This window comes from Xenopus laevis, chromosome 4S (assembly GCF_017654675.1).
Source record: "Xenopus laevis strain J_2021 chromosome 4S, Xenopus_laevis_v10.1, whole genome shotgun sequence".
NCBI classification, from domain to species: Eukaryota; Metazoa; Chordata; class Amphibia; order Anura; family Pipidae; genus Xenopus; species Xenopus laevis.
The window spans coordinates 12,258,479-12,280,453 of record NC_054378.1 but is presented as its reverse complement, the minus strand read 5'-3'; the positions used below and the strand labels follow the sequence as shown (position 1 = coordinate 12,280,453).

The following is a 21,975-nucleotide window of genomic DNA, read 5'->3' as shown; positions in this document are numbered from 1 at the left end:
CTGCAAAGATCTGTTTAAATAACTGCATCAAACTAAAAGATAAATCAGCTGTAGCAATATGTTTTACTTCCAATGCTAACAAAAGTAGCTGATGGCAGCTGTGGAAATTGCTCGATGTGGGAAGGAATGACACAAAAAAGTCTTGTAGAGTCTGATGTTTTGTTTCTTCAGGAGGAAATAAGAATTATAGTTTAGGAAAGGCAAAAGGACCGACATTGCTCTTACCGGTTACCATTTACACTTTGGTTAAACATCGGTGTATAGCTCTCCTCTCGATCTTCAGTCTCCTCTTCCAGAGGAAATCCATATTGTGGCTCAAAGTAGGGGTTGTCATACTCGCGTTTTCGGGCCTCTCCACCACCCAGTGAAACATCGTTCTCCCTCCTCTCCATGGCTATACGGGTGAATGTGGGTGGCAAAACTGGCAAGTGATTTTGCAACACACCCATAACTTTATCTTCAGGCTCTGCAGAATCAGCTGATTCCTGTTAAAACAATTTTGAAAACAAAAAACCTTACTATCCGAGATCTGAATGCTAAACAAGCTGCGGGTGCCGAGTTCTTAGAGCCATGCTATACAATCTCACCGTGTTAGCCCCGTGTATAACAGTACTGGGGCTGCTGCTGTCTGTTGTGCTAGATCCAGAGCGAGGTTGATTGTTATCCGGAGAATTCTCACTATCACCATTGTTCTCCTCAATCTCTCCTGAGTATTCTTGGAAGTCATCAAACTCAACCTCACTGGCATCTCCCAGGGCTGCATGTGTCAGCGGATCCACATCTACAGGGACATTTACAGTTAAATAAAGAATGATTTCACTTGTTTTGCATGCCTGCACATGAACATACTCACTTGGAGTGTCCCCGTTGATGTCACATTTCATCATTTCACTGACAAAGTCTCCAAGAGAAGAGTAGGAAGAGCTGGAGTCATCATATTCCACACTATCACTGCCACTGCCAAAGATACAGAATGTAAAAACAGGTCGCTTTTTTTACACCAAGTATATAACAGCAGACCAGATATATTTAAATGCTATGATTTTAATCAATACAATTTTCCTGTTGAATGGAAGTGGTTATAACCGATATCTACTTCCTACAGCTCCAACATATTTAGTTTACAAAGACAGGTTGATCGCTCACATCAGTGGTTTTAATGCTACATACAGGCAGGAAGAGGGTGTAATACACTTCTATAGCTGATCATACACGGGTAAAAAAAACTGTCAACTTTGTCCCTCCAGACAAGTCGGCACCTTATTGGCCTGTGTATGGGTCTCACTAACCGATCTGTATGATCCAAAGTCTGGTACTGTTTATAGGATAATTCACTTGAATCCCAGACTGAATACTAATTTTAATACCAGGTATACTCACCTGTCATCAGTAGGATCAGAGTCACTGTCCCTCTCTGCTGGCACACTGAATGCTTCAGCAAGCTGTGAGTTAGCATCATAGACGCGATAGTGAATGGGCTGCAGCTGGTGAGCATACCACTTGGGCTTATCCCCAATCAGAGCAGGGTCAAACATGTCTGGAAATATAAAATTAGAAAGCATCAGACAAATTGCATCTAAGAAAATAACACGCAGGATGAAAGGTGCTGCTTACTGTTGTGAATCCTCTGAAACGCGAAGTTAGTGGGGTTCAGTGACCACTCCCCAAAGAATTCCACTGCCTGTGTTTTGGAAAGTTTCTCAGTAAAATGAGAAGGCTTTGGTCGTGCAGCCAGGAAGGAAGAGGCTTGGAAAGCCACAACTGGCCGAGGGAAAAGGCGCAGGGTGCGAGTGTGCATTTGAAAGTTGTGCAACATATTCGGGGAGTTAAAAAAACGTACCATGGCAACCCTAGAAAACAGGTGAGAGAGATGAAGGTAAGATAGCAATATATACAATGAGAACAACAAGAATGACTTATGCAAAGAAAAATAAATACATGCAAAAGAATTGGCACACAAAACCAGATGTAACTGAACAGCCTGAAGTGAAAATAAACATTAGAGAATTGTTACTACCTCCAACGGATACAAGTGTGTGTGTTCAGTGAAATAAATGTGTCTTTATTCACAGGTTCATTTCCAACGTTTCGGTCCTCTCTGGGACCATTTTCAAGGATAGCCTTCAAGGTATCCTTGAAAAAGGTCCCAGAGAGGACCGAAACGTTGGAAATGAACCTGTGAATAAAGACACATTTATTTCACTGAATATGAACGAGTGCGGGTCCATTTACTGGATTGTATTATCAAACTTTGACCAACGCACCACCATCGACTGAATTATATCTGGGAGGAGTGCGTTCACTGCACCGACATAATATATATATATATATATATATATATATATATATATATATATATATATATATATATATATATATATATATATATATATATATATATATATATATATATATATATATATATATATATCTAAAGAGCAAAGATATAGATATACTTGTGCAGTCTCACCTTGTTGCCACATCCACAGAGTCAACATCATTTCCATATATAAGGGGGTTAAATTCTGTAGAAGGTGTTCCCTGCGCATCGTTGGGGGCTTTCAACAGTGCAGCATCTGCACCTTCATGGAATCTGTCCAAATTGAGGATGGGTTGAGTGTTCAGACTCATGCTAGCCAATGCCTGGATAATGAAATCACATTCCATCAATTGCAGTTCACCAAATTAAACACCATTTAAATAAACTTTATTATTATAAGGTACTGATACTTTACTTTTAGGGGTAAACGCTGAGATAGTATACATAAAGAATACCAGCAAAAAATATTATTAAAAGCATTAAGGAGATGAACAAAAGTAAAAAACTTTTTTCTTTAAAATTATTTAGAAATTTCAAAAATGCACACTGTGAATTAGAATTATCTTTATTTCTACAATCCCCTGGAATAGTTACACAGGAAATCCAAGAGTTCAATACCGCCACTGCAACACATGGCCATAAGTGTAGGTTTGTGATACTAAAACCAGAAAACTGGGTATTTGAAGTGAGAAAGAACATCAGGAACCTTGTTATCTGAGGCGAGAAGACGCTGCTGCGTGATCACGGACATGCTGTGTAGACACTGAGAAGACGCCACATGACAACACCAGCGGCCAATCAGAGACAAGACGAACACATGACCACAAAGAGACAGATGAGGAAAAAAAATTACCAATCACAGAACAAGATGAGAAACAAGCAAGAGAAATAGGTTGAGAATATGAAAAAGCATTAGAGTGAGGAAGAGAATGCATGCAAGTGTGAGTGAGAGCACAAAATAAAAGAATAAAAGAGACAGAAGGGAGAAATTAAAAAAAACCAATGGGACAGAAGATTACAGAGAATAAGTAAAGTGAGAATACTTCCCGTTTCAAATGGAAAAAAACAGGCGATATGTACTAGCTGTATGATAATAGATATTATAACAGAAAGCAATGGGTTAGGGAAATAAAAAAAAACCTATATATACCACTATATACACCAGAATGAATTGCATAGAAAACATGCAGGGAAGGACAGACTACAAGAATGAATCGGTAATTGGCTGCTTCCAGTAACGTTGGCAGAAAATAAATCTCAAAGAAAGGACATAAAGGAAGGAAAAGGGAAAAGCACAGAGAAGACTGGGCAGTAAACATTACTGTATGCAAAAAAGGGACACAGGAAGTAGATGGATATGGTAGGAGGCCTTTAGACTGAACCATTGGCTTGTGTGGATCTGAAGGAAGCTAGAATTGCCCAGTTCTTACCTGTTTAAGGTGCTTTTTGAGTTCTGAGGCCTCTGGTTCTGGAAGAACAGGCAACAGCTCTGCATTCGTGGGAGCAACAACCTATCAGGAGACAAAAAGAAAGACACTGGGGGTCAATATATGACCAATGCAACAGTGGATATGTTGCTCTATGGACCATTTCTCTAACTTATTGTGGAAAAACATGGGCCATGGTACAGAATATACATGTGGCCAAATGAACGAGCATCATTAAAAGATCCTCATAAAAGAAACGTCTTACCTTATTAGTGTCAAGATCAACCAGCCACACGTCATCTGGCATCTTAAAGTCCGACTTGTAGAGAAAGAAGCTGGCAGGAACCCCAATAATATATGGGGTGGGGGCTAGGAGCAGCTGACGGAAAGTGAAAATGATTTTTAAAATTTAACGAAGACCAACAGCAGATGCAATTATGTATAGGAAAGACTGAAAAGACAATGAATAATTGTGCCTTAAGGTGGCCATAGACGTAACAATTATGATTTTTCATGTAAAAGATATTTTCAAGAAAGATTGTTTGTTTCAATACACGTGTAGAGCTGAATAGTCAGATATACGGGAAGAAACAATAGAATTCTACCTATATCTGACGATTCAGCACTAACAATGGCCGATGTTTGGGTCCCTTCAAAGGCACCCGATCAAAATTTTCCACCCAGCCCAATCAACGAGCCGACCAATATCCAAGTCTTCTGCCGATATCGGTCGGCTCTTTTCCCACCATACACGCACCGAATATCGGACAAAAATTTGTTTCGTACGATATTATCTGTGCGTCTGTGGCCACCTTTACTTGTGTAACTGAAATAGCCACTAAACGGGGCACAACAGACCCTTTTTAGCTTAATTACCAGGGCTTGTGTTTAATTAGGAGATTTTTTGTACTAAACAAGAAAATGAAATCAGTTTATCTTTTTTTTGGTTCTGGCGAATTACAGTTTACAGAGGAGAAGTTAGTAAAATGAATGACTAGTCTGCAGATGCAGACTCTTTTTCTCGAAGCCTAACAAAAGCAGCATCTTAGGGCCGTGAAAAAGAGGAAATCTCCTCAAACGAGCGATAAAGCTTCATTGTATGTAAACTACATTAAAGGGGTGGTTCACCTTTGAGGAAACTTTTAGTATGTTATAGAATGTCCAATTCCTAGCTACTTTGCAATCAGTCTTCATTATTTATATGTTATACTTTTTGAGTTGCCTTTTTCTTCTGATCCTTTCCAGCTTTCAAATGGGGGTCACTGACCCCATCTAAAAACAAATGTTTTGGTTTTTTTTACTCGTCTTTCTATTCAGGCCCTCTCCTATTCATATTCCAGTCTCTTATTCAAATTAGCGCATGAATGCTGCGGTAATCTGCACCGTAGCAACCACATTGCTAAAACTGCAAACTGGAGAGCTGCTGAATAAAAAGCTAAATAACTCAAAAAACACAAATAATCAAAAAATGAAAACAAATTGCAAATTGTCTCAGAATATCACTCTCTACGTCTACATCATACTAAGTTAATTTAAAGGTGAACAACCTCTTTAAAAGCAGTGATTCAGTGTAATTGATCAAAAATGCATCCTTCCTGGGAAATTGCATTTCTGAGTGATTACATGGGATTGCTGCATTGTAAAGTGTTTATATGCGGCGATTCCAATGAATGTAAAGGGTCAGGTATTGTCCGGTGCCTCATCGCCCGCAGAAGAGTTTCCCTATTGGGCAATGCAGCAATGGGCATATTTGTTAAAGGGGACCGGTCACCCTAAGAAATAATTCCAAATTATTTTTTTATCATGTTAGTTGAGCAAAATAAAACTTTTATTATTTACACTAATTATTTAAATTTTGTTTCCCTTAGTCTTGGAATTATACAATTACAGCACAGTCAGGAGCCATTTTGTGGACACTGTTATTAAGACAAGTTGTGTATCACCCCAAAATCTTGTGTATGAGCCCTAATGGGGAACCTAATGCCTATACACATTGCCCTACACAATTATAGAGTGGGAGGGGGAATATAAGGAGAGCAGAGACATCTAGGAATTGCTGAATGGAAAGTGAAAGTAATTGACTGCCCGGGGCAGGTAATATTTGATTGACAGCTCAGATATTTAAACGCCGTTATAACAGGTCTGGATGCTTCAATGAAAAAAACTATTTGGGTTCCATGTTTAATTTGCAAATGACTTTTGTTATACAGCTTTTTATGTGTAGGTGACAGGTCCACTTTAAAAAAGCCAATAATCTTTCTTTAAACAAATGTCATGTTTACAGGGGGAAGCCAAATAATTTTCCATTAGTGCTTTATAACGGCTAAAATTTAAAACAGGAAGAATACATTTCGCAGTCCTGTTTATTGTACTGTGTTTCAAAAGGGTGCATGTAGACATATATGTAGATGGATATTGTTCATATTAGTTCCCTTGTAAAGAGAGTTTTTTGCATTTTCTGACTTTGTTGCCACAAAAGAAACGTATGAAACGGGTCCTACCTGTTCGGCAGAAGCCATGCAAGTGGGCAGAAGAGGAATGACAGGAAACATATATTCCAGTGGGTAAATCATCGAAACGAACGCCATCACAGACATAGACAGTGCGTTATAGTCTCGGGACTGCAGAACCACCTGTAACAGGGAACCATTATGTTTTTTTTACATAATCAGCGTCTGCGAATGTATTGACTCTCGACTAATACTTACATTTTACTGAATAAATGGCATTTAATAGCATTTTTGCAACACTGATACAAATAATATTGTGCTTAAAGGGGAACTATCGCAAAAATGAAAATTTAATATAAGCTTCAGCAAAAAAAAGAAACTTTCTAAATACAATGTATTAAATATTCTGGACCATTTCTGAAATAATCAAGTTTATCTTCACTATTCCTCTCTCAGCATCTGTTTCTCCTCATTCTGTCTTCATTCAGGAGTTGGGTGTCAGATGAATGATCCAATATATCTTATAGGGGGGCTCCTTTTGCCTAGATGATGTATTAGAGCTCAATCAATTAAAATCACCAGACATCATGGGGCAAATTCCCTATGCGCCGAAGCGCCTAACGCTAGCGTCAATTCGCTAGCGTTGGGCATTTTCGTTACTTCGCAAATTCACTAACGGACGCTGGCGTAACTTCGCTAGTGTAACTTCGCACCCTTACGCCTGGCGAATTTGCGCAACGGACGTAACTACGCAAATCCACTAACTCGCGCATTGTTCTGAACGCTACCTTTTACGATAGATTTCCTTTACCACCTCAGACCAGGTGAAGCGCAATAGAGTAGAGAGGGATTTCTTCAAAAAAATTTTTCTAAGTCCCAAAAAACGCTGGCGTTTTTTCTATATTATGGGTGATAGGCTGAAAAAGGTTGAAATTATTTTTGGGGCTCCCCTCCTTCCCCCCTACATTTCCTAACTCATGGTAACTTAACTATACAGTGGGCACATGTGTAGGGCAAAATAAAAATTTTATTTCATGTTTTGAAGGTTTCCCAGGCATTTGTAGTGCTGCTACATATTCCTCCATTGAAATTTGAATTTGGCGCCGTATGCAAATTAACCATTGCTAGCGTAACTTCGCTTCACTTAGCGAATCAACGCTAGCACAACTTCGCAACCTTACGCTACCCCTGAGCGCAACTTCGGATTTTAGTGAATTTGCGGAGCGCTGGCGCAACTACGAATCTTAGTGAATGTCCCACCATGTCTCTCTACATGAAGGCTGTGTGCAAAAGGCAGTTATTTTGTTAGTACTTGAATCAGTTATTTGAGTGAGCTCTAATACATCTGCTAGCCCCCTATAAGATATATTGGATCATTTATCTGACACCCAACTGCTGCATGAAGACAGAATGAAGAGAAACAGATGCTGAGAGAGGAATACTGAATATAAATTTGATTACTTCAGAAACAATGCAGAATTTTTTAATTGATTGTACTTAGAAAGTTACTTACTTCAGTATGAGGAAGTTTATATTAAATTTTCATTTTCGAGATTCCCCTTTAACCCTCCATTCCCTTTGTCAATAATGTATTGTGTGAATGTAAATTCTTCTCTACTTGCTGGTATAACATACAAAGAAAGGATACTTTGTGCATAAGCAAACTGTCATACATTATGCTCTAGTTAATGTAATGTAATCCTAATTCATGTACAAAGTACAGCTATTCCTGAAAGGCATATCTACAATGAAAATGTCCTGTGACAAGCAGATTTTAGCTCAAATACCTTGTGTTCCAGCATGATGCAGGACAGAACCTGCAAGCAAGCCTCCACCCCAAGAAGTTCCAATGGCAGGTGCAAGGGAAAGTCCACTAGGGAGAACCGTGAGGGTTCAGGAAGGGCAAAGGTCAGGGGTGGTTGGTGATCAAGAGGTAGGACCTCTACATCAACCCGCTTCTGGCCTGGAACCGGAGTTGGGGATCGTAATAAGCGGTAGATCCATGCTTCTATCTCTCGGAGGTCATGCAGGAGCACGTTGGGTTTCTCCTCCAGCTGCAGGGAGCCAGTGAAAATCCTCCACATTGTGTCTCTAGAGAACATGAAATGAAGTCATCTGCATTAGGACAATCAAAGTGAGATATTTGCTTTCAAGGTGTTGACTAATTAATATTAGTTATTAGAATAGGTACACGCCTTCTGCTTGCTTCTGACCCCACTGGTAAATCCTTTTGCCATTCCACTCATTTGACTTCTCTTAAAGGAGAACTAAACCCTAAAAATGAATATGGCTAAAAATGCCATATTTTCTATACTGAACTTTTTGCACCAGCCTAAAGTTTCAGCTTGTCAATAGCAGCAATGATCCAGGACTTCAAACTTGTCACAGGGGGTCACCATCACCAGTGGGCTCTGAGCAGCTGTTGGGAAGCTAAATTTAGGGGTCGTCACTAATAATCCATCAGAAAATGAAGTTGGTCTGTAATATAAGCTGATGCTACAGGGCTGATTATTAAATTCTTATGCTAATTGCACTGGTTTCTGTGTTGCCATGTAGTAATTATCTGTATTAATTACTAATCAGCCTTATATTGTGACATTTCTATTCTATGTGTACTGTATATTGTGAGTGGGTCCCTAAGCTCAGTAAGCGACAGCAGCACAGAGCATGTGCAGTGAATCAGCAGAAAAGAAGATGGGGAGCTACTGGGGCATCTTTGGAGACACAGATCTTTTCTGCTAAAGGGCTGTGGTTGCCTTGGTCTGTTACAGAAGCCCAAAACATCATGTACAACATTTCTAGCATAGTTCTTTAGTTCTCATTTAAACATACATTCCAACACCCGCTACTATTCCAACACAGCTGCTTATTGCTACCTACTCCTACTCAATTCTTTCTACTTCAATGGTTTATATTCCCCATCTACTACAGGAATTTGTGTTAGATTGGATGGTCCAATGCCCATCGGGGCTTCTGCCACAGGGGTCCCCAACTGCCTTTTGGGACCCCCTGCTCCAGCTGCAACCTCCCCCTCTGGGTTCCCCTGTCCCAACCGCAACCCCTCCTCTGGGCCCTCCTGCTTCAGCCGCAACCCTCCCATGCACCTGTGTTACCTCCAACCGGAATGAGGGCTCTATTAGAGACCCTAAAATGAAAATAGTACATTAAAAACCCCTGACTGTAAGATGACCAAAGAAATGTGTATTCCAAACTACAAATGTACATGCCACATGCCAAAGTATTTTGATATCTTCATTCTTTTCTTAACAGTTTTAAGAAAACTCAGTGGTTCCTCAGTGTAGTATTTTAAGAGCTATCTGGTTGCTAGAGTTCAATCTACCCTAGAAACCAGGCATTGGCTTGAAGGAGAGACTGGAGGGAATTAATAAGTAATGAAAATTAACAATACCAATACAATTGTTATCTCACAGAGCAATAGTTATTTGGTTGTCTGGGTCAGTGACCCTCATTTGAGCCGGATAAATAATTAAAAAAAAAAAATGTTGACCAATTGAAAAGTTGCTAAGGATGGCCCATTGTTTAATATACTAAATGGTTCACAATGGTAAAGAACTATATATACACAAGGAGGATGCTCTATAAGTCAGTGTTTGAGGGCAGCTTTAATCAAAACGAGTTAATAGAACATATTTAATGTTTTTGAAACCTATTCTTTGAACACTAAGTAATGTTCCATAACTCATAGTAATAAACATCTGTTAAACAAATGGCGTGAGGAGCCAGACATGGATGTGTGCTTTGGGATTCAGCGCAGCAACAATGGAGAAACACTCACCCATGAATATTTTACAATTTCATTATGGTTTCATCTTTAAAATACCCTGCAGCCCTATTTATTCCCGAAGCGACAGGTGCTCCCCCGCAGGCTATGGAGGCTCTCGGATTTTCCATAAACAAAAGGACATTCTCTGTCCCACCGGATGTTCCACAGTACACAACTGATGTAGCGCAGCTTATGGTTTATAGAGCCGGCCATGTGATGAGAAAAAACAATAGTCTTTTATACTATGCACAAAAGAATGTCTTATTTTTATTATACCTTTTATACTGTCCCGAGGGCCATTATGTTATATAAGTATATTGAGCTGCATTTGAGTTTCAACGAGAATTTAGAAATCATTCATACAGCTTTCCAAACATGGCCCTGCACCTCCATGCTACAGTAACTACATGTGTTAGAGACCTACATGAAAAACTCTTGCGTGGGTTCATTTTTTGGAACCCTGACCCGCAACATGAATTTTTACCCGCTTGGAACCGCTACCCGACCCGCAAGTACCTTATCCACTAGAGTCCTGCGCGGGTCCATTTTTTGGAACCTGTACCTGACCTGTACCCGCAATCCGCAACCCGGACCCGCATTCTTACCCGCGTGGACCCGCTACCCGACCCAACCCGCAAGTACCTTATCTGCAACCCGGACCCGCTATCATTAAGATTCAGGAAGTGCGGTCATTGTAAACTGGAAGTGACATCATCGGAAGTAGGTGTAATCAGAGAAAAAGGCGTAAAACAGGAAGTGCTGTCATTGTAAACCGGAAGTGACATCATCGGAATTAGGCGTTATCAGAAAAAAGGAGTAAAAATCGCTATTGAGAAGACCCGCAAACCCGCAGAACCGCTGACCTGCGTCTATACCCGCACCCCGAACTTCTACCCGACCCACTACAGGACTCTATTATCCGCAACCTGGATCCGCTGACCATCAAGAATCAGGAAGTTCTATCATTGTAAACCGGAATTGACATCATCAGAAGGAGTAAAAATCGCTATTGAGACCTGGGCCCGACCCGCGTCTATACCTGCACCTGGAACTTCTACCAGCAACCCGCAGGGTAGCGCAGGTTTCACCAACCTGCTCACCCTCTACCTGATCCAATATAGAACCACTTTGAGAAACCAGACCCACTACATCCTGATGCAGAAACATCATCAGTGACATCATCATAGGCCAGAAGCTGTAACATCACAGACTGGGAGTGATGCCATCTAAGAGCAGTGGAAGGTGAAAAATGGGAAACAGAAACCTATATTGTAAACCATACCAACAACCACAAATGCCATTTACAAGACACACAGGTATAGGATCAGTTATCCAGAAAGTTCCAAACAACATTGCATTTGCTGTTCATTGGGGATCCCTCAAAGAGCCCAATTCCATCTGCACCTTTGCATGTGGCCTCTTGCTTTGTCCAGGCAGCATGGAATAAGTCTGAGGCTTGGGAGTGTCCCTTGCCTGCTTGATAAATTGGGATAGCATCATCTATCCATTCACGTGGATGGTCCCACTGATGGCAATGGCATTTCCATTCAAATTCCCTGGCACCACTCAATTCTCTATGTCCAATGTGGCAGTATCTGGACAAACATCATGGGTTTGTGGCTCTTTATCCATTAGAAATAATCTAGCCCAGCTCAAGGCAGGGTGAGTTCTGGTTTCAGATCCAAGGTTTGTTATGCAGTCAGTTAAGTGGCAGCAGCTTGATTTATCCCCTTGGGACAAAATCAAGCTGCTGGCACTTGATGTAACTTCTCCTTTACAATGGCGGCTGTGGGAGAGGGTTATATGGCTTATCTTGTTTTATTCATGCCCATGCACACTCATCATCTTTCAATACTGGTTTAAAGAACAGAGGAACCCTCATGAAAGAAACAGGAGTGCAATTAATCTTTTTATAGGAACGGTATTGTCCAGACACAACCGTTCCCAGCTCTGTAGAGCGTGCAATCTAATTCAGGTGCCCAGGGCGCTGTGGGATAAAGTGGTTTGGCCAATCTCACACTGACAAGCTGACACAGAAATTAAACTCAGTCTTGAAAAGAGCACAGCAGCAACTGGAGCAGAAAATGAGTCTTTGTTAAACAGAGGAGTAAGCTGGATAGATTTAAGGCACACCCACCTCAAAATAAACACATAATTTAAAAGGACTTTGTGCTGGAGAAATCATAGTGTAGATATCCCTGTAAAGATAGTCATATGCACCTTATGATGAAAGCTCTTTCAGCACCTTAAGGTGGCCATAGACGCAACGATAATGTCATACAAACAAATTTTCGTACGATATTCGGTGCGTGTAAGTTGGGAGACGAGCCGACCAATATCGGCAGAAGACTTGGATAACGGTCTGCTCGTCGATCGGGCGTCTTTGAAGGCACCTGAATATCATGCTAAATCGTCAGATACAGGTAGAATTCTATTATTTCTACCTGTATATCTGACAATTCAGCTCTACGCGTGTGTATTGGAAAGAACGATCTTTCTTGGAGAGATGAAGATGGTAATTTTTCTATGGCCATCTATAGTGACCTCCCAAAAGTCTGTCCAAAGATCAGATATCTATTAGGCAGGTGCACGAAGCAAGGTGCACACTGGAGCCTTGATGTGGTCTTCTCCAGACTCCTGCCATGTGCTCCAATAATTGGCTTGGGGGGCCAAAGATCACATAATCGAAATTTAGCCAAGCAGGTAGCTGACAACTGTTTTTTGGCGAAGGCGATTATTGTCTCCCATTTTATTCCTTCTGTGGTCATTGGTTCAGTCATTGATCAACACAACTCTATACCATATCCTTAATCTTTTCTATTGGGAAATTATTTCCTTACAGGATTTACTGGATAACTTTGAGAGAAGATTGATGAGGATTATGGTAGTTGGAACAGATTTTGACATATTATGCCAAAGCTTTTATAGAAGCTGAGGAAAGCCCTGCAAGAGCAATATTAAGGTGTATAATCCCATACAAATATATAGATTATGGGTTATGAAAGCAGAGTAAGATTTCTGGGTGTGCGTGCGTGCACAAAACACAACAGGCTTTATCATTACTTTGTGATGGTCAATTTAGTGCCACTGCTACGTGTCTTATGATTGGAGACCAGCAGTGTTTATAGCCTGCCAATGATTCATCCACCTAAACTGTGAGCTTTTACAGCTTGTGAAATTTAAACAAGGGCCTGCAAACTGAAAGCAAAAGGCATCAGTATTTTCAGCTTTGCTCAACCGCCCTCTGAAAGCACCTTGATTCAGAGTAGCCTTTGTGCCGTTTGTTTCATTGATCTTTGTTCAGCTGTTCCATGAACACTGGTTCCAAACCTGAAGCCTGAATTGTGCAAAAGCCCATTTATCAAAGGTCGAATTTCAAATTCATGTGAATTTTTGTCATTCGAATATACTCACAATTCAACTGAGAGGTCGTTTAAGTAAAAATTAGCATGTCTAATATTCGATCCGACCCGAAAATTCGAATCGTATTCGATTCATACGAATCTTGAATATCAGGAAGGCTATTAACATCTTCTATTTCCAATTCAGCGTTTCTCTAAAAACTGCACAGTTTATTTAATTTTTGGAAAGGGGAATCCAACCCAAACGAGAAATCTCTAAATACCCTTGACACTGCTCACCGTTCAAGGCTAGTGGCCCAGGTGCTTAATGTCCCGGACCCTGTACTGGAATTCCATAATTAACCAAGTCCTCTCGGGCTGCCCGCAATTACTAAAAAATCACTTAAAGAAATGGTATAGAGTCTTACGCTGTCCACGTTTAGACCCGGGTGCCGCTGCCCCGAGTCCGTCACTAAGGAGACGTTTCACAGCACACCAAGATTTGCAGCAGCGTACACCGGCATCTCTGAAGAATCGCACACTCTCAGGATATGGATAAAAGGTATATCTTTATTTTTACATCTGATTAACCATCTAGCATCTGAGGTCTGACGCATTTCATGGCTACGCACTTCCTCAGAGACTGGTTTGCTATTAACATCTCCAAATGGCTCAATGGACCTCTGCCATTGACTTGTACATGAACTCGGCACGTTTTAGGTTGCGAATATTCAAATTAGGACTGTTTCCATGGTCGAGTTGTAATAAATCTCACATTTGAATTCACATTCGAATAGGGGGATTAAAATTTGAATGCGTGAATTTTTAAACTCCAAAATTCTAATTTATTATGCGACCCTTGATAAATCTGCCCCATAATGTGTCACGCCAAGATAAATATTACCAAAATCAAAAACCCCAACAAAAGACTAATTCTAGTGTGTGATATTACTCATCTGTACAAGCCACTAACAAATTATCTTTAGATGTAATGCAAGTTTACGTAGACCTTTGACAGATGTTGTGGACCAAACCACAGTTTAAGATGGCCTTACATAGGCCAACAGGTCAACCTTGAGGACAAAACACTAGGGGGCAGATTTACATAGGGTCGGATATCAAGGGTTAATTAACCCTCGATATTCGACTGCCGAATGTAAATCCTTCGACTTCAAGTATCGAAGTCGAAGGATTTACCGCAAATAGTTCGATCGAACGATTTTAATCCATCGATCGAACGATTTTTCTTCGACCTAAAAATTGATAGAAAGCCTATGGGGACCTTCCCCATAGGCTAACATGGCACCTCGGTAGGTTTTAGGTGGCGAAGTAGGGGGGTCGAAGTTTTTTTTAAAGAGACAGTACTTCGACTATCGAATGGTCGAATAGACGAACGATTTTTAGTTTGAATCGTTCGATTCAAAGTCGAAGGTCAAAGTAGCCAATTCGATGGTCGAAGTAGCCAAAAAAATCATTCTAAATTCGAAGTTTTTTTTATTCTATTCCTTCACTCGAGCTAAGTAAATGGGCCCCTAGATGCGTGATTTGGTTTGAACAAAAACAAAACAGCCATGCTTGATTTGGCTTGAAAATGATCACATAATGGGAAATCAGAAGCTCCTGTCACTTCCTAATCTGCCACTACCTCATCCATGGGTGGGCAAAGTGCATTTGTACGTTGAAATTTGCAGTTTAGATAGAATAACTAACCACCTTACTCTAGGCATACAACCAGATGAAGGGGTTTAAACGTTTTAATGGTCTCCAATTGAAGGACTGCCATACCCAACAGCATATACACCGTCAATCTGTCCAACTTTCTTTAATATGCTAAAGATTTAACCCCCTCTTTCCCAATGCATGAGCATTATTCATGGGTTGAGAATGAAAAACAATGTGGTTCCAAAAATGTCAACATAATAAGACTGCAGTAAAGAATTCAGTCTTAAATGTCCAGGAATTTTAGAAGCACCAACAATCTATTTAGCAAACTTCTACAGTGCATCTCACTTGTATAAACACCTCAGTTAAGTAGGACTCCCATGCCTTAGGCTGTGCTCTTCCACAATTATTTCTTATTTATATGCCATCCACGCTAAGGTGGAAAGCTTTCCAACTGTTCTTGGACTACAACCTTCAGCATTCTTCTGTGGATTTTATTTTTCAACAGCACTTAGAAAGAAACAAAATAGAAGGCATATCTAGTATAGGTCAATCTAAAAACAACTGGACTTGCTGAGTAATCAATGAAGTCGTTTCACTACTCATCCGAGCAGCTTCTTCAGTTCAACTGACTGGTGTGGGAAGTTCTTGGCATATAAACTCTTCCACTAATCGATTTACAATGGCACATTGTAACTCTTCAAAGAGGTGACATCTGAAGAAATTCACAGAGGTGTTGATTCTGTGTAGTTACTGTGATAGGATTATCCAATGTGTCATGCAACTCCTAGATACAGGTGTTACTTGTGAGAAATGCATGAATGGATGTGTGAAGTGTTCTGAATCCGCCGGGGTATAGATGTTAGAACAGCATTGTATGTAGCAGACAGGTGGTGTGGAAGGCCCCCGCCTCTGTTCAGAGATGGTCTCTCCACCTTGACATGAATCGCCTCTTTCAAGCCTCGTTCAAACCAGCGTCTTCTTTATCCAAGATTTGGAACTTTCTATCTTCAAAGGAGTGTCCCTTGTCTTTTAGGTGTAGAAAGACAGCCGAGTTTTGCCCTGTAGAGTTCTCCCTCCTGTGCTGAGCCATTCGCTTGGAGAGCAGTTGTTTTGTCTCCCCAATGTATAGATCTGTGCATTCCTCACTACACTGGAATTTATATGACGAAAAATTCCCACACCAGTCAGTTGAACTGAAGAAGCTCATCGGATGAGTAGTGAAACGTCTTCATTGATTACTCAGCAAGTCCAGTTGTTTTTAGATTGACCTATACTAGATATACCATGACCTGGATGAATGAAAATCTTCATAAAATAGAAGGCACTGCCCCTTGAAAGTCTTTATAATAAAGGTGATATATAGCCAAACAAATTAAATAAAATGATAAGAAATGCTGTATTTTATAAACTGAACCATCATATATCTTCAAGTGTATGAAACGGATGAGTTACTCCATTCTCTTTTCTGTCATTACTGCATCTGTCTTCTGTGACAACCCTCCTGGGGGGGTAATTCCTAATAACAAATCTGAAGCTTGTGGCACAATGTGGTTGGCAAGCCTCCCAGCAAACATACCGCAATGCATGCTGGAGGCACTCCAACTCAAATACACTGGCAAAAAGGATTATATTACAGTGTTGTTGTTTAAATGCACCAGCCTTTACTGCAGACCTATGTAAAGGCAACCTATGCTATAAGTGAGAAAATAGTACAAACGTTTGTCCCCAAGCTGATTATGTCTCAGACCTCCTTGCCCACTATTCTTATCTTGCTGAGGATCTTACTACCAAACCTACCCAAACCACCACGTCTCAAACTCACAACAGGCAGAAGTACCAGCGCTATATAAATAAATGATGATGATGAAGTACCAGCATAAAACTGTTGCACGATGACTAGACTTCTCTACTGGTGTTGCTAAATGCAGCTGTAGCTTCCTGCATTCATCCAACTGTTTTGGGTAATCATGCACTGGGTGTGCAAGGTTTCTCTATGTAACCATAGAAGTCATAACATTGGACAACTGGGCACCCCATCATTTACTCAAGTATTTTTTTGTGCACACCCTACTTAAGCCCTTACACAACATGAGAGAAGCAGCTAACTCACCCAATTGTAGGCCTTTATTCCGGTTTATTTTCATATGATTGAATTGCTGACAATGATGGGTTACAAAATAATGTCACGCAGTCAACAGCCACGTCCCTGAAATCTGCCACAGTATAATTTACATCCCCTGGCAGGTAAGCTAGTAAAGTACTAGTCAATCAAATACAACCAAGGTCTATTAACAAATTATGTGTTGACTGTAATGCATGTTTCAGTATCTCTCTGTAAGCGTTTCAAATGCTGGTTGATTGCTAATGGCAACTGCACGTGCAGTTTAGCACATACATATGTTAGTAAATGAGCCATTATACGATCTCCTCCACTGTACAATCCCTAATCTGCTCTGATCTGACTGCAAAGTGTGAAAAGGCTAATTTGATTTTCCTAGAAATCAATGGATGATTTATGCATCCAGAAGAACCAACCATCTCAAAGCTGAATCTCACTTGACTAAATTGCCCCTGAAATCACTAATGTGAAAGAGACCTTAAAGCAGAGTCTCTCATGTTGTTGGCCAACCTAAGGGAGCCCAAATTAGACAATGAGCAGCAGTGAAAATGAGCAGCAGTGAAAATGAGCCTCTTTAAGGGAACTATATCCAGTATATAACTTTGGAAGGTAGGTCAGTTTTTACCCAATTGCCCAAACATTAGTGCAGTCTCAACAGACTGAGCTGTAACTACATGACATGCTGAGATCACTTCAGGCCTGCATTTATGGACTTCAGATGGCCAATTTAGGCACTATTTGACAGTTTTGAACACAGTGTATCGCAACTTTTGGAATATAAAATATAAAAAAATAAAAATCCAAGAAACTATTCTAACATAACATGCATGGCAGTGGGGTACATAATTTTACTAAGATGGTACTGAGAATTCCCTTACCTCTGAACACCTTTAGTGATACCAGCTTTCTTGCTGACTAGTCTTTCACTGCAGCAGTCAACTAACCGCTTCAAGGTGTACAGGCATTCTCGGAATGTTGAAAAGAAAGGATAATAACTGATGATGCAAAGTGAGGTCAATGTACTGTTCCGGGACCTTTGTGTCCCTTTAGAAAGACGTTTCCCACGGGGAGAACGATTGATATCAGGGGTGGATTCAGCACTATGGGGCTGCATGGGATGGCCTCCATCAGATCCTTCAGAACCATTCTCTGATGCTGGCTTTGGGGGTTTACGGCTCTTGTCCTTTGGTAGGCGTTTCTGGAAAGAGCGGTAGAAATTGACACAGATTCCATACCGGATGACTCCACTATCTTTGTCGGTCAGCGTGAAAACAAAGGACATGTCATCCCGCAGGCTCATGCGTTTCTGACGGACGCTCAGGCATCCTTCTGGCTGGCAGAAAAACACCACATCAGGAGGAAGAGGAAATTCAGGATGATCCTCCAAAGGATAACGCCGGAGAAGCTCAGGGGTCTGAGAAATGCTGTCGCTGCTTGGCTGCCTGCAATATGACACACTGAAGACATGAGCAGGGGTGTAACCACATCAAAAACAGACCTATGAGGTATAGGGGGTCCCATGGCATCCTAATTAATAAGCATATATATATATATATATACACACACACACACACACACACACACACACACACACACACACATATTGGCAAAACAGTACAACCTCTGGATATGTTGGCAGCCTTAAAATTAATAAATTAATTTGCTGTGGGGCCCAGTAACATCTAGTTACACTACTGTACATGAGTATGAACAGGAACCAGATAAAAGCAAAACAAAAAAAAAAAAAAAAAAAAAGAAGAAAAATGCCTATGGAGGTATAGCTAAGAGCAAATGCCAACCATTAAGTAATGTTTTTCATTGCAAAAGCCATGCAATGTAGAAAGAAACACATTGCATGAGGGTAGAGGTGTCACAACCACAGACCAAAGCAGTACAGGTGTCAGACTCAGTTGCAAAAGAAATGGAAGATTACGTGGAGGGATCAAATAAACTCACAGACAGGACACAAATTGATAATGGGAGGCAAGGCTTCCAGGCTAAATATTGGTTTATTTACCTGGCACCAACGATCACCAGGTAATCCAGCAACCGGGGACACGGTTTCTTTCTTTGCCCCATAGTTTCACTTTCTTAGTCCATCATTTTAAACTGTCTTTACTCATTTAACCATTGCGGAACAATTAAGAGGCAATAACCTGAAGGAGAAATCACAAAATAAATACTGGTGTTTATCATAGAATACTTCCATTGCTATACATAGTTATTCATTAAAATAACGGAGACATTCCTAAAAAAAAAATCATACTGAAATAGTGGAAGCGAGGCAAACATATTTGGATGACGTTTAAGAAAGCAGCAGGTCAAAGTGATATTTACGAGAGGGTTCCAATGGAGCTATGCTACACACACATGGGAACTTTTGGGATATCCAGCCATTCAAATTAAGAGTTGACTGGACAGTGTGCTACATAGAAACCAAAATAAGATGACCAAAATGCAACAATCCCAGTAAATGGCACCGTAAGTTTTGGTGGTTTCAATTTCCACAAATGGCGAGTTCTATAAAGCAATTGGCCATTCAGGACAGGATCACACTTTCCAATCTTGATGGCTGTGCTCAGTATTAGAATAAAGTCATGAGAAAACCTTAATAAAAAGCTATAAATAAAAAAAAAGAATAAAGTCACCAGTATCAAGTGTTTCATACCATAATTTCAAAAAAGGATCCAGTGAATTCAGTGATTGTTCCTAAGTTAAATATGTAAGGGAATAAACAGTAGGGATGCACTGAATCCAGGATTCAGTTTGGTATTCAGCCATTTTCAGCAGGATTTGGATTTGGCTGAACCAAATCCGAATACATAAAATCATGTGCCTTTAGCCGTACACTGGACGCGCGCCTCTCTTCTTCCCTCCCCATCACTGATTTTGTTCGGTATTCAGCCGAATCTTTCACAAAGGATTCGGGGTTCGGCCGAATCCAAAATAGCGGATTCACTGCATCCCTAATAAACAGTAATCCATCATTTCAAAAGGACCTGGACTTTGCTAAGCAACTCTACAGTTCCTCACAGAAGGTCACAGAATGCAATAAACAAATATCAAAAAAGAGAAAACAACCCTCCTGTTTGTTATGATCAAGGTCGTGAGGCGTTGTTATTGAATATAGAAATATAAAAACATCACTTTGCCAAAAAATGCCATTTTAGATCAATATGATTTTAATGTATGACCTGGGTACTATAAGAAGTTTGAACGTTCTCCCCTACTCTCTTCCATGTACTCCTGTTTCCTCCCACCCTCCAACAACATACAGGAAGGTTCATTGGCTCCCTGAGGTGTCAGATAGGGACTTTAGATTGTAAGCTCCTCTGAATTAGGAAATCGTGTGACCGATGAACTACGTGGAAATGCTGTATGTACACCCTAAGCAACAGGCTTCTTTTGGTTTCAACTATGCAATCCATTTTGGTCACAGCTCAAGATTCATTAGATAACTTAATGGCACACTTACAGGTTTATTTTGAACCTTTTTACAGGTATGGGATCCATTATCTGGAAACCTCTGAATTATGGAAAGGCCGTCTCCCATAGACTCTATTTTATCCAAATAATCTAACTTTTGATTTCCTTTTTCTCTATAATAATAAAACAGTAGCTTGTACTTGATCCCAACTAAGATATAATGAATCCTTATTGGAAGCAGAACCAGCCTATTGGGATTATTTAAAGGGGTTGTTCACCTTCCAAACACTTTTTTCAGTTCAGTTGTTTTCAGATCGTTGCCCAGAAATAAAGACTTTTTTCAATTACTTTCCACTATTTCATTTTTTCTGTTTTTACAAAATCTAAGTTTAAAGTTGAATGTTCCGATCTCTGGTGTTTGAGTCTGGCAGCTCAGTAATTCAGGTGCAGACTCTAGACGTTTAGTTGATACATTTCTCAGCAGCATCTCTGGAGTATAAGCAACTATTGTATCAATTCTAACAGCTGCCTGTAATGAAACTCAGGGATTCTGCTCAGCAGGGACAAAGATAAGAAATGTATCAACTAAATGTATCAATTTAGAACAGTTTACAGGGTCGGCGACCCCCCCCCCCCTCCGAGAGCTGCTTTAGAAGGTGAAAAATGACCCTTTATTCCTAGTAGATTTAAAGGGATACTGTCATGGGAAAAACATTTTTTTCAAATCGCATCATTTAATAGTGCTGCTCCAGCAGAAATCCATTTCTCAAAAGAGCAAACAGATTTTTTTATATTCAATTTTGAAATCTGACATGGGGCTAGACATATTGTCAATTTCCCAGCTGCCCCAAGTCATGTGACTTGTGCTCTGATAAACTTCAATCACTCTTTACTGCAAGTTGGAGTGATATCACCCCCTCCCTTTTCCCCCCAGCAGCCAAACAAAAGAACAATGGGAAGGTAACCAGATAACAGCTCCCTAACACAAGATAACAGCTGCCTGGTAGATCTAAGAACAACACTCATAGTAAAAACCCATGTCTCACTGAGACTGTTACAGTTACATTGAGAAGGAAAAGCAGCAGCCTGCCAGAAAGCATTTCTCTCCTAAAGTGCAGGCACAAGTCACATGACCAGGGGCAGCTGGGAAATTGACAAAATGTCTAGCCCCTTGTCAGATTTCAAAATTGAATATAAAAAAATCTGTTATCTCTTTTGAGAAATGGATTTCAGTGCAGAATTCTGCTGGAGTAGCACTGATGTGTTTTGAAAAAAACATGTTTTCTGATGACAGGATCCCTTTAAGGTATGAAGGTGCAAATTACGGAAAGATACATTATCCGGAAAGCCCTAGGTCCCAAGCATTTGGATAACAGGTCCCATACCTGTATTATAAAATGAAATAAAAGTTGTGCTTCATACAAATTATGTATGAAGCAATAA

General features: G+C 40.3%; 1 protein-coding gene across 50 annotated transcripts in view; it reads right to left on the bottom strand.

Moving 5' to 3' along the window:
• madd.S (MAP-kinase activating death domain S homeolog) overlaps positions 1–21,975 on the bottom strand; it is a 69,244-nt gene that overhangs the window by 38,554 nt on the left and 8,715 nt on the right. For 26 of the 50 annotated variants that reach the window (XM_041561959.1, XM_018260187.2, XM_041561961.1 and 23 more), the window contains exons 2-13: positions 19,124–19,262; positions 17,985–18,548; positions 7,985–8,288; positions 6,249–6,380; positions 4,013–4,126; positions 3,751–3,831; positions 2,471–2,643; positions 1,615–1,850; positions 1,381–1,537; positions 854–957; positions 588–781; positions 226–485 (exon numbers count right to left, since the gene is read on the bottom strand). In XM_041561959.1, coding sequence (XP_041417893.1) covers positions 226–485; positions 588–781; positions 854–957; positions 1,381–1,537; positions 1,615–1,850; positions 2,471–2,643; positions 3,751–3,831; positions 4,013–4,126; positions 6,249–6,380; positions 7,985–8,288; positions 17,985–18,548; positions 19,124–19,185 — 2,381 coding nt within the window. In that variant the 5' untranslated portion in view covers positions 19,186–19,262. Of the gene's footprint in view, positions 1–225; positions 489–587; positions 782–853; positions 958–1,380; positions 1,538–1,614; positions 1,851–2,470; positions 2,644–3,026; positions 3,084–3,750; positions 3,832–4,012; positions 4,127–6,248; positions 6,381–7,984; positions 8,289–17,984; positions 18,549–19,123; positions 19,263–21,975 lie in introns of all 50 variants that reach the window. The other 24 variants (XM_041561952.1, XM_041561954.1, XM_041561956.1 and 21 more) reach the window with 2 other exon arrangements.